General features: G+C 41.9%; 1 protein-coding gene across 1 annotated transcript in view; it reads right to left on the bottom strand.

Annotated features, from left to right (window-relative positions):
* Positions 1-6125: 6125 nt before the first annotated feature.
* LOC116580074 (zinc finger protein 723-like) overlaps positions 6126-13611 on the bottom strand; it is a 30618-nt gene continuing 23132 nt past the window's right edge. Inside the window, exons 7-10 of the mRNA XM_032326104.1 lie at positions 12251-12358; positions 10062-10179; positions 6588-7360; positions 6126-6364 (exon numbers count right to left, since the gene is read on the bottom strand). Coding sequence (XP_032181995.1) covers positions 6126-6364; positions 6588-7360; positions 10062-10179; positions 12251-12358 — 1238 coding nt within the window. The remainder of the gene's footprint in view (positions 6365-6587; positions 7361-10061; positions 10180-12250; positions 12359-13611) is intronic.

Genomic DNA, 13611 nt, shown 5'->3' with positions numbered 1-13611 from the left:
TTGGCAAGGTGAAAAGAGAAGCTTGGAAAAACAAGACTGTACCATCAGGCAGATGAGGGGCCTTGGTTAATACTTGTCTTCCTGCTGCAGGTCACCTTTCTGATGTATATTAGTTAGTTACAGGGGAAGCAGAGGGCCTTTCCTGCATCTGCTGGGTTTATATTACTTTTAGCTCAAAACAACTTTTATGTGCCACTTTTTGGAGCAGCCTCCTTTGTGTCCTTACAAGAACGCAGAGCAAACCCTTAACACAGTGACATCAGTCTTTCTGCTTTACTAGCAGTAATTTAAAAATAATGCAAACAAAAATCAAAGGGTTGCATTTCCCATTGGCAAATACACTGTGACTCTTTCTTATGAGGCATTTCTAGATTTGTGCAAAGGAGGGCATAACATTAAACATATCAGGTGGTCTGATTAAATTAGTTTTTGACTTAATATAAGAGATCATAAATATCCTTACTATTATGAGTTGAACTGTTCTTTTTCTCAGAGAAGATATTGTTAAGTCCTAACCCATTCCCCCTTGGCCCCCGGCTTCCTCAGTGTGATCTTACTGGAAGTGGGGGTCATCATTGATATAATGAGTTAAGATGAGGTTATCCTGGGGTAGAGCACAACTTTAATTCAGTATGACAGGTGTCTCTATAGAAAGACATGCATCTTGTGAAGATGAAAGATTGGAGCGACAGACCACAAGCCGGGAAAGTCAAACACTGCTCACCAAGACCAGAAGCTAGAAGAGAAAGGAAAGATTTTCCCCAACAGGCTGCAGAGGGAACATGGCCCTGCAGACATCTTCCACACTCAGGACTAGGAATCAATACATTTGTTTTTGTTTTGTTTTGCCTTTTTTTTTTTTTTTTAAACATTTCTGATTTAGGCCACCCTATTTGTGGTATTTTTTTTTTTTAAGATTTTATTTATTTGAGAGAGACAGAGAGAGAAAATGCACATAGGCAGACTCCCTACTGAGTAGGAGCCTCTTGTGGGACTCGATCCCAGGACCCTAAGATCATGACCTGAGCTGAAGGCAGACATTTAACAACTGAGCCACCCAGACATCCCTATTTGTGGTACTTTGCTAAAGCAGCCCTAGGACTCCCATATGTTTATCAAATGTACAATGAAATAGTGTAAAATTATGTACTGAACACTACAGTCTTTTCAACATATAATTATTATAAAACTCTTGAGACCTCATCTGTGATACAATTTAAAGGAAAACACTGGATATTTAACAAAAATAATAAATTTGGAATTGAATTTAGATGAAACTTGAGAATACAGGGATAGGAAAAACAAAACAAAACAAAACAAAACAAAAAAATAAAGCTAACCCAAAACCAAAAAACCAAAAAACTCAAACCAAACAAAACAAAAAACAAAAAAACAAAAAAACAAACAAACCCAAAACCCTCCTATGGGTACTCTTTCCAGTGGGGCACTGGGGCTGTACACACGCCACTAAAAGAGGCCTTCGGGTGACTCCATTTTGACCTCAAACATTCTGGTTGGGTTCTTCTTTCCAACTCGAGTCTCAGCTCACATGGAAGATCCTGAGAGCAAATCACTATGAGGGAAACTGGAAGCACCCCCTCACACAGTTAAGGATGGCCCTGAGCCAGCCAGTACCCACCAATGACTGACTCACAGACGCCATCTCTTTGACTTCCACTGCCTACCTGCACTACTCATCCACCCACATTTGCCCTACATTTTCCTTAAACAGGCAGATAGACATTCCTCTAGGAACTCGGCTGCCTTGATGTTAACGCTTCGCTAAAGGCAAAAGGCAATCCCAGCCTGATCCCCCTGGATCCTGCACGTCTACTTTAACATGTAAAGACTCCTTTAGAATTTTCCCGATGCAGGACTCAGACCTCAGCCTCAGGCAGACACTTAATGACTGAGCCACCCAGACACCCCTAGAATTACACCGATTATGGCTCTGAGAAAAGGGAGGAAGGTCCTGCACAGTAGGGAAACAGCTTCCCCGAAGGATCACCCAACCACACCAGATCTGACCTTGACTGGGATTTCCTACCTGGGAAATGGCTTGGAAGCAACCACAGCTCATGCCTTGCTGATCTGGCCTATGCCACTGCCAGTGGTCTGGCATAAGTCTTCTTCACCTCAAACATCTGTTCTTCCGTGTGACATCTTAAAGCTGCCCACATGATTGCATCATCCAACACCCTCCTCCATCCCTTGTCATGGATCTAGCCAGGGGAACTTACAGTCATCACTGATATCCAACAGCATTAGTCCCCAGGAAGACACAGGAGGTCGATCAAATCATCAGGATAAACCAAGACTTTCCTACTATTGAGAAACCCACATTTTCCCTTTCTTTTCCCTATTACATGTATTCATCAGATGACACCAGCAAGAGCTCCTTGTGCCTTTGCAGTGACTAAAAGGAGCCACTTCTGGGTCTCTCCCAACATGGGAAATAGCTCCTCACATTTCCTTTTAATAGGTCCTGCCTTTCTGGTGAAGGATGGTGCCTTCCTCACAGTTTACTTAGACTCACATCCCACATCGTCGTGCTACATGTCTGCATTAATACCCATTTGCTTTCTGTCTAATATCAATTAAGCATTTTCTGAGGACACTATCTCAATAATATAGGCAAAAAAGAATGGTTGTAGTGCCTACATAGGTGGAAAGAGACATGACCGCAAATACAACTGGAGCTCTGAAGATAAGGAGGTCATAAAACAAGTACAAGTTATTTTTCTACATCTAGGGAGTCACAGTCAACTAGGGGTAGTTTTCCTCCTCTACATGCTAATTCTTCAGCTTAAATTTTTTCTGTCTCTTCCTTGGGCTACCTCATTACTCCTATTGGGATAGATGTCTCTTTTGGGGTATCTAGGACACACGTAGGATGGTCATATGTACATACGCACCTCATGGACACATCAAAACAACACTCAGTGTAGGACGTGGGGCACATACCTTTATTTAGGGCCATGTTGCAGTGCTATAGAGTATGAAATCTAAGTCCAGAATATGCCATTCTGACTAAAACAGATTTAGAGAAGTGCTGTGGGAGATGGATTCTTCTTTATGAGACATGGAAAGGAAAGCACTGGGAGAAAGGAGAGATGGTGGCTTACAAGGACAGAGTGCAGATGTCATGAGATGTTCCACTAACTTGTCACCCTGCTGCGCGCTGGCTGTGGAATGCACTAGTGAGTAGGTCTCCTGTTAGTGCAAGGTCCCTGCAAAACTGCTGGCTACACAAAATCAATGCCAATTAGCAGTATCATGGAGTACGCGAGCTCAAACATGAACAATACCTTTCTGTTATACACCTCGGTAATACACCCACTGTGATATCATCGTATTCACAAAGAGGAGAAAATCACAGCATAGACTAGGGGAAAACATAATCACATAACCCTTCAACCTTCAGACCACTGAGAAAATGGATTCCTAGGTTTATTGTTCTACTCCAGGATCAAACAGGTGAATGATTCTATCAGCTCCCTACAACTCTCAATGAGACAGATGAACACTAGACATAGGACAACACATCATTCATGACACACCCCTATCCATATGTTGAAAACCAGTGTTTTATTAATGAAAATATATTATGTTCACATATACACTAAGTTATTCTTTGAAAATCCACTCTATTGTTGACATTCGAAATACAGAATACACATGTGCAAAAGCATTTGGTGTTGCAAGAAAGCTGTGGAGTACCGATTTCCAAAAATTTCACGACAGAGGTACACTCCTCAGAAATGTGTATGTTCAATGGTATGGCATTGGAGGGAAGAGTTAGCTACCCTCCTGCAGTCCTCTGTCAAGATCTCCTCATTTAACCACATCCATTCATACTCTCTAACAATTGCACTTAGGAAGATACATTCGTAGTTTATTCCATGGCTACCTCTTTTTTCTTAAAGAACAATTAGGAAAACCTTCTATTTCTAATGTTCAGAAAGTCCTTTAGTTTCAATACATGCAGAAGTGTGTGCTCTGAACACCTGTCTCATGGAATCTTCTATCAGTGTTATAACTGTAAGCACCATCTCCACTGAGATGTACTTCATATGCTGTGTATCATACGGTCCTCTTCCGTGGAAAATTAGGTACGCATGAGTCCCACTTAACGGAGCAGAACATCTAATATCTTTGATGTAGCAACATGGGTGTTCTTACACACCCAGAAGGAACAGAGAAATATTCCAGAGTGATTTCAGAGGAAATACATTAATATTGTTAGTCACAAATCTCAGATAGGTTTAATGTAAAAATTTAAAAAATACTGAATATATAAAAGTCCATCCACTAAATCTGTTCAACAGACTACCATATATTTTCTAAGTGTTCAGGTCTGATTTCTCCTTATAATCACTATTTTCATGCAGGGTAGTGAAGGGTAATGAGTAGGGTGAATAATGTATTCCATTGGCTTCATTTCTGTAACATTTATTGGCATCTGATGTTCAATAGTTTTCTAAACATTGCTAACTTTCAATTGACTTTCCTTAATGCACTGGTGTGTGCTCCAATGTATACTAAAATGAAGGCCTCTCTACATTCACGATGTTCCAAGGCTTTGAATCTAGTATGCAATTTGACATACTGAGTAAGCACTGAATTCCAGTTGGCCACATTCTTTACATTTCACACTTTCACTCCTATATGAAAACAATGATGTTAATTTAAGAAAGTTGGGAGTCCCACTGAGGGGTCAGACACATGCTTAGCATTTGTACACTTAACTCTATTTAAAATCTCTCATATGGAGTAAGGAGTCCTTAGGCACTCTCTCACATTCATTACATCCATAATTTTCTCTGCAGTATGAATTCTGTAATGGGCCCTAAGGGTTGTGTGCCTGCCAGGGATTTGGCCACATTATTCATCCGGTGTCTTTCCAGTATGAATTCTCAGTTTAGAAGGTGTGCATGCCAGACAAAGGCCTTGCCACACTGGTTATATTTGTGAGGTTATTGTCTAATATGAATTCTCTCATAGGCATGAATCAGTGAGCACTCTTTAACCAACTTTGCTCAAGTTCTTTTTTTTTTCTTTATTTCTTCAAGACTTTATTTGACAGAGAGATGAGAAAGCACAAGTAGATTGGACGATCAGGCAGGGGCAGAGGGAGAAGCATGCTGCCCTCTGAGCAGGGAGCCTGATGCAGAGCTCAATCCCAGGACCCTGGGATCATGACCTCAGCCAAAGGGAGGTACATAACCGCCTGAGACACCCAGGTGCCCCTGTTCTTACATTCTATACAGTAGTAAGCCTTCTATCTAGTATGAATATTATTTTTAGTGAGAACCGAGTGCCTTTAAAGGCCTAACATCATTCCTGATGTTGGTAAGGCTTCTTTCCAGGATGAACTCACAAACGCTCAGTAACACTTGACCTCCAGTTAAAGGACTTGCTGCATTCATGATATTCGCCAGATTTCTCTCCAGTATGAATTCTGTGATGTCGGGTAAGGGTTGAGCTGTGTATAAAGGCCTTGCTACATTTTTGACATTGGTAAGGTTTCTCTCCAGTATAAATTCTGTAATGTTGAGTAAGGCCTGAGCTGTGGTTAAAGGCCTTGCCACAATCTTGATATCGGTAAGTTGTCTTTCCATTATGAAGTCTCTGATGCAGACTAAACCTTGAGCACCAGTTAGAGACCTTGCCACATTTTTGGAATTTATAGGGTTACACTCTAGTATGAGTTCTACTATGTCAACTGAGGTGTGAGTTCACCTTAAAGGCCTTACCACATTCCTGACTTTGGTAACGTTTCTCTCCAGTATGAAATCTATGATGTTGAGTAAGGTGTGAAAGGCAGTTAAAAGCCTTGCCACATTCCTGACATTGGTTCCTCTCCAATATGAGTTCTGTAATGTTCATTAAGAGTTGAGCTGTCCCTAAAGGGCTTGCCACATTCTTCACATTGGTAAGATTATTCTCCACAATGAATTCTGTAATGCTGAGTAAGACCTGACCTCCAGGTAAAGGCCTTGCCACATTCCTCACATTGGTAAGGTTTCTCTCCAGTATGAATTCTGTGACGTTGAATAAGGTATGAACTCCATTTAAAGCTCTTGCCACATTCCTGACATTGGTTAGGTTTCTCTCTTTATGAATTATCTGATATTGTATAAGGCTGAGTTGGGGATAAAGGCCATGCCACATTCTTGACGTTGGTAAGGTTTCTCTCCAGTATGAATTCTGTGATGTCGAGTAAGTGTTGAGCTGTGGTTAAAACTCTTGCCACATTGTTGACACTGGTAAGGTTTCTCTCCAGTATGAATTCTCTGATGTTGAGTAAGTTTTGAGCATGATGTAAAGGCTTTGGCACATTCATTACAGTTGTAATTTTCCCCTGCAATATGATTTGATGATGTCTATTAAGACTTGAGTGATCGTTAAAAGCCTTGCCACATTCTTGACATTCGCAGGGTTTCTCTCCAGAACAGATCTGCGAATGTCCATTTATTGATGAACAGTCCTTAAAGCTTTGATTGCCTTCTTCACATTTATATACTTTTCTCCAGTATGCATTTGCTGATGTTGAGATAGTGCTGAGTGGCAGTCAAAGGATTTACCACATTCTTTAAAAATGTAAGTTCCTTTTTCCAAAGGGATTATCTCATTGATGTTTAGGCTTGATGACTGACTAAACATGGTCTCTGGTTTATTAGATGTGAATGGGCTTTTTCCCTTATGAATTCTCTGATGATCACCAACACTGGAGGACTGGTTACGAGCTTTCCCACATTCATTATATTTATGAGGACTGTCTTCCAAATGGTGACCATTATGTATACTGGGGTTAGAGCTTGGATGAAAGCCTTCCCCACATTTATCACATTCATAATGGTTCTCTGCAAACCTAGCCCTGACACATTGGTGAACACTGGAGCCCTGGTTCAATGTTTTCTCAGATTCAGTGCACTGAACAATTCTGTCTCCAGTGGAAAGCCTCTGGTCGTACTGTAGGGTCAACTCCTCAGTGAAGTCCCTTTCAAATGGATCCCACTGAGGACTTTGTTCTTCATTTCTAAATCTTTGATTTAAGGTCAGGCCAATCCCATCTTCCAAATGGCTCAAATAATTATTTTCAGCATGGACTCGGTTACTTTCCAGATGTTCCAAATGATCTGTCGACAAATAGCTATGTTTGACTATCTGATTGGAGCTTGTGCTGACAGAAACACACTGCTCTGAAGAAACAGTTGACTTAAAAAGGGAGGTTTTCCACAGCGGTTTATATCCTTCACCATTTGGGGCAGTGAGAGTCTCATTAAGGGCAATTGCCTTGGCTTGGGTGTTTCGTCCAGGATTTCTTGGATCCTCTTCACTTGCCCCATCACTGTCCCTGTGTGCGTAAGAGTAAAATCTCAACAGCACTATCTTTGTATCTGTGCGTTGACCCATTCTAGAAAGAACCTGTGCTCTGTTGTAGCAAGAATGTCGGGGTCTGATATGAAGATAGAGCTGAAAGATACCAAATTAAAAAAAAAAACACATTGCACTTAATACATTCAGAAGAGTATACTGAAGACTTCTAATGCAGAAGCATCAAGTCACTCAGACAATGTCAGAATTATGACTGACAGGGAATCATCAAAACCTCATTTCCCCATGGATACGTAACATGGTACACAACATAATGACCATATATCCTAATAGATAATTCTGTGATATGGTCACAGTGTAGAAGAAATCACATTCCTGTATTTCTAACAATCACAAAAAGGATCATATGAGATCAAAGTTAGCAGAAGAACAGAGGATATGGAAAAGAGAAAACTGAACTGAATCAAAGACAGTACAGTAAAAATAGGAACATATCAAGCACAGGAAGAGTTTTTTGGCAGAAAAGATCAACAACACTGACAGCCCATGAACTAAATGAAGAATAACAGAAAAAAGACTGACTATAATGACAAGTGAAAAAGTGAAAGAGGACAAGGTATAACTGACTGTAGGAATAAAATTATAAGAGGCAACAATATTTGAATCACAAGATTTTGGGTGGGAGCTACACAGAGAGGGAATCACATGCAGGCATCACACTGAATAAACATGTGATTTGAGCCTACATACCAGGACCCTGAGATCAACATCTAGGCAGAAATCAAGAGTAGGTACTTACCGAAGTGAGGCAGGGACACAATTATTAATTTTTTTTAAGATTTTATTTATTTGACAGAGAGAGAGAGAGAGATCACAAGTAGGCAGAAAGGCAGGTAGAGGAGAGGGGAAAGCAGGCTCCCCACTGAGCAGAGAGCCTGATGCGGGGCTTGATCCCAGGACCCTGAGATCCTGACCTGAGCTGAAGGCAAAGGCTTTAACAAACTGAGCCACCCAGGTGTCCCACCCAATTATTTCTAACTCTTATCTCTGTGTTAAAGTTCTCACTCCTTGAATATCCTTATGATTGCAACCTTAAATTCTCCATCAAGCTCCTTACTACTGTTTCCATTGTATGTCTACCCTTAGTCTTATCTGCTGGTTTTCTTTGGGATAAATTCTTCATCTTGGCACTTGTCTAACTCTCTACTTTCCTCTGTTCATTAGAAAATTCAATGATGTGTCCTGTTGTGTCCTTCAGACCAGTGGTCTGCAAGGGCTCTCCTTGCCTGCTACAGGCAGTGTTTGGTCCCTGGCCTGAATGTGGCCAGTTTGAACTAGGTCAGCTCTGCTCTGCTTGTAAAAGGAGACCTGACATCAACTCCACCAGGACTGCAGCCCTGCAGAACTCTCTGCTCAGAGACGTGATGTGGGCAGGGGCCGACCTTGCTGAGCCTGAGGAAAGCCTCACTGAGAAGGGAAGTCCCCTCAGATCACAGGGGGTGGGGACTGATGCAAGCAAGTCAGACAGCCAGTGTCCTCACTGAGGGGGCTCAGTCTTTATGCTACGGGACAGGAGAGGGCTCCCATGTTTTGGAAGCCACATGTCACTGAATGTTTCCTCTCAGGAATGTGCTCCTAGACTACTGAATACTCTCCCCACTGTGCACCCCAGGTGTTCTCCAGATGACTGTGCCCCCAGGTTGTTTGCCAGCCTTCTCTCCAGGAGCACCCCAGTGCCCTCCTGGTTCTCTCCCATCCAAAGCTGCTGACCATTAAACCTCCAGACTTTGAGATGTCCTGGTTCCAAGAACTCAAGAAATTCAGCCCTTCTCCCTCTCCAAGCTTTGGGGAAACCTCCTGAGGGGTCCTCTGTCATGACACCTATTGCACAATTGGGGCTCCCTCCCCTCCACAATGCTATACTCCTTTCCTCCGTAAACCGTATCTCCACCCTATCTGCTATCTTACATGTGTCCTCTTCTCTCCTCTTACTTGGGGAGTTTCTCCTGCCACTCTTCAGCCCAATGTCTGGGGCATTTAGCATGACCTGACAGTTGCCTAGTGATGCTCATGACAGGACACATGAGTCTAGAACCCTCCTACGCAACTGCCATTTCTTCTCCTGGGAATGCTTATTGTTTTAATCCTGTTAAAACTCATATGGATTTTATAAAGCTGGTACACAAACCAACACATAAAAATTAGTTTTGTTTCTACACAACAAAGAACAATTCCCACAACGGAGACATCATACATTTTCAGCAAACGCCCCCCCCCCAATAAATGCTTCCAATTTAACATAATGGTTGAGTTCAAACCAGAAACGATGAAAAGTGCAATAGACTGTGCAGGAATCAAAGAATGAATAAGTAGGAAACCGAACTACATTCTTTCACCGGAATAATTGAAACACAATAAATCTTGAAGGATCTACACAAAATGCAATCTCTACAAAAACTCCAATGCCATTTTTGGATGAAGATCCAAATCCATCCTCTTGTTATGTGGATGTCAAGGGATAACCCATACCCAAAATAATCTGGGAAATGAAGACCATATATCCTGATTTAAGGCATACAACCAGGCACAGTTATCAAACTAATGTCCTACAGACATGACATCAGGAGTAGAATAATGGAAGAGTCTGGCTGAGCTAGATATGCATGTCTCCAATGTTAATGTGTATGACAATGAACTGAAGATCCTGTTAAAATTCATACTCCGATTTGGATGTTTGGGTAGCATCTGAGTTTCTACTTTTCACAAATGTGCCACCTGATCGACAATGCATGCTCCGCTCAAAATTCCAGGACTGAATCACAATAGTTTCAAAGGTTCCTATAAAGGGGGCAGAGCATACAGGTGAGTATGGAGTCCATTGCTTCCCTTCACTCTTCATTCAAGCTAGCCCTACTCCTACATAACAAACTTAACCCAATCACTCCTCTCTGCACCTCCTCTTATTTTTCTTTCTTCAATTTTCCATGCCACCATACTCATGGAAACAGTTCCCTCCTTCACAAGAAATGCAGGTGCAATCTGCTTCTGTGTACAATGCTGGATTTTGTTGCTTGGATCCTACTGAATATATGGCCTTTATCAATTTCAAGTTTCCCCTGCATTTCTTTCTTTCTTTTTTTAAAGAGTTTATTTATTTATTTGACAGAGAGAAATCACAAGTAGGCAGAGAGGCAGGCAGAGAGAGAGGAGGAAGCAGGCTCCCCGCTGAGCAGAGAGCCTGATGCGGGACTCGATTCCAGGACCCTGAGATCATGACCTGAGCCGAAGGCAGCGGCTTAACCCACTGAACCATCTAGGCGCCCTCCCCTACATTTCTACTAATACCCACGGCTTCAGGCTACAGGACCACTTCTTTGAAACTAGGCTTCCTTCTGAAAACTGACTTTGCCTAAAATGAGCAGTTCTACAACCTGGTTGCACTTTCTGGTCTTCCCCGAGGAATACACCTCCAAAGAAAAGCCTTCCTGATGCTCCTCAGTGGTGAGAGGAGGGAGAAAAAATTCAAGGAAATGGAGTTAAGAAGCTCTCCCAGGAATAACTGTCCTTCCATGTATGCCCTGGGCTGCTCTTCCTGGGCTGCCTGTGAGGACCACAGGGTCTTCTTGGTCTTCCAGTTCCCTTCTTTGCTCTGCTGGGCACATGCTTCCCTTTCCCTGTCCCTTCCCTTCTACACTGAGGAATGTTTATCTCCACTGTGATACAGATCAGTTTGCGTTCCTAGGACTTTATCCTACTGTGAGTACTTAGGATCAGCTACTTTGGAATAGTAGGTTTAGTTTTCTTAACCTGCAAATTCTTAGGACACTACGTTAATCTACGTATGTATATGCTTCTTGATATCCATCTTGATTTCCTTTCTATTAATATATACTTTACAATGTTCCATTACATTACGTGTACAACATGCGGATTCAACAACTCTATAGGTGTTATTCCAATACTAGCTAATATCTGGCACCATAAAATGCTATGGGAAATCCACTGGAGGACTTCCCTGTATTCTTTTCACCCCACAGAAGCCTGTACTTCCCATTTCCACTTCCTCATGTTGCCCATCATCCTTCTGTATTGTACATTGGAAATATTCAGGCTATTCATTGTATATGTGTGTCTTTCAACTTTTTTCATTCTGTCTTGTCATTTCTGATAATGTGGTTTGACCCAGAAGGTGTTATGCGACGTGAACTAAGTAACATACAAATACTATACGTATTCACTTATGTGTACAACCAAAAACCAACTTAAATGAACAAAAAAGAAACAGACCTATGAATGTCTATTTTGTTTTGAATTAAAGTCCCCGGATAAATTTAATAAATATAAAAATTCCATGGTGACACACATTCTACACTATAACCCGTTGGTCTGTAAGAGTGTTCCAAAATGGGCAGAAGACAAGAGGTTACCAGGTCAAAGTCCAAGTGCCTTATGGCTCATGACACAGCAAACATCATAAACGTCCTCATCACACAAATTCCGCTGGCCAGCCGCCCACCCCCAACTCATACAGGGACACACTGCACATGCCCTGGGTTTGTGTTGGACACTCTAAGCATAGGAAACCCCAGTATCTTCAAGGAACATCTAGCACATATGCCCAATCCTTGGCCATGAAAACAGACCACTTGTTTTCCTGTACAATAAGCTCATCTGTCCTAGACCCAAGATCAAGATGCTATCACTATACTACCAAGCTTTCTTATACGCAAATATGAGTCGAATGACCATTATAACTAAAATGTCCATCAAGGAAATGCTCATGCAGATCACGATGTCACCAAATGACTTCAAGGAAGAGTGACAATACTATATAAGGCACATGTATGATTTGGCTTAGATATCCACCACAGTACAGATATATTTTCCTTCATGATTTTTTGTTGCTCACCTGGCATTGCTGTACAGTCACATGCTGGATAGATGCCAAAGTCAATGTACCTGGAAGGTTTGACTTTAAGATCTTCCAACCATCGGCCATAGGGCCAACGGCAAAGGCCTGGAAGGTACCCAAGATGCATACCATACCACCAAAGACACATCCCTGGCCACTCTATGAACCTAACAATGTAGCATTCATCCAAAGTCATGGTAAAAATCTTTCATCCAAAAGCTGTCACTGTGGGTGGGACTCCATTACAGACAATGTCCACTGATTGCCTATTCTCCTGTGTAGATGAACTGACCTGACTATGGGGAATAGTGAGCACCTGTGACTGACCTGGGTGTCTAGCCAATGTTTTGAACTAGAACATTCTATGTTCTCTATCTGGATAGCTATGCACGTTCTAAGTCGCTTCCCATGGCTGATGCTAGCCTCCATTCCTGCTCCACTAGAAGCCTGAAGAAAGACCCTAGACAACCTCAGAGCCTCTCTTACAGGCTTCTGGGGAGAAAACCAATCCAGCAGCACGGACCAAGCACTGAGCATAACATCTTGCTCTGCATGAGCAGGGAGACTCATCAGTGAACCTGGACAGCCACAGAGCCTAGCCTATAGTGCTGCCCAGCAACAGAGAATGGCCTTTGGTACTGCCACATGTTCAGCATCACCTCTGACCCTAGCTGATCACGGAATTCCCAGCATAGGTTTTGGAGGCACTCAGGAGTCCACACATGTCCATGGACAAATGTCTAGCCCTCTGTGCTCAAACAGAGTAAGTTTATATCCAAAATGATCATGCATGGTTTATACCAGAAGCTTTGAAGGTCCATGGGATACCTCTAGAAGGAATGCCAAACAGTTGGCTACATTCAGATAGAGAATAAAACCACTAATACTTGCCTTCCTGCCATTTCAGAAAGGAATGCACAGATACAAGAGAAATTCCACAGGATTCCAATAAAAACTGGCATCAGACAGATACTTCCATGTTTCAAATGCACATGGAGTATTTTTTCTTTTTACAAGGTGTACTACTGCCACTCAGAGAGGATTCATTATGAAACACCACTTATGGGCTACTTTTTAATGATTAAAAAGAAAATCCAAAATAATCACTAGCATCTGACACCATCCTCTACATACTGCAAACAACGTATGTCCCACGGTTACTGAATCTGCTCTTAGTGTATTCAATGCTCTGGATCCAATGGGTTAGGGCTAATACTATTCTCCTTGTACTGAAAGAAATGATTTATTTTTTCATTTATTGACTTTGAAAGAAATGATGTAGATAAAGGAAGGTATAGGAGCCTCTCACCACTGGTAGAGTCAGGGTTTGAATCTGGCTGACCTACATAGGAACATGA

Source organism: Mustela erminea, chromosome 19, assembly GCF_009829155.1.
Source record: "Mustela erminea isolate mMusErm1 chromosome 19, mMusErm1.Pri, whole genome shotgun sequence".
Classification (NCBI taxonomy): Eukaryota; Metazoa; Chordata; class Mammalia; order Carnivora; family Mustelidae; genus Mustela; species Mustela erminea.
Note: the sequence above shows the minus strand (reverse complement) of the source record. Positions and strands in the feature narration are given on the sequence as shown.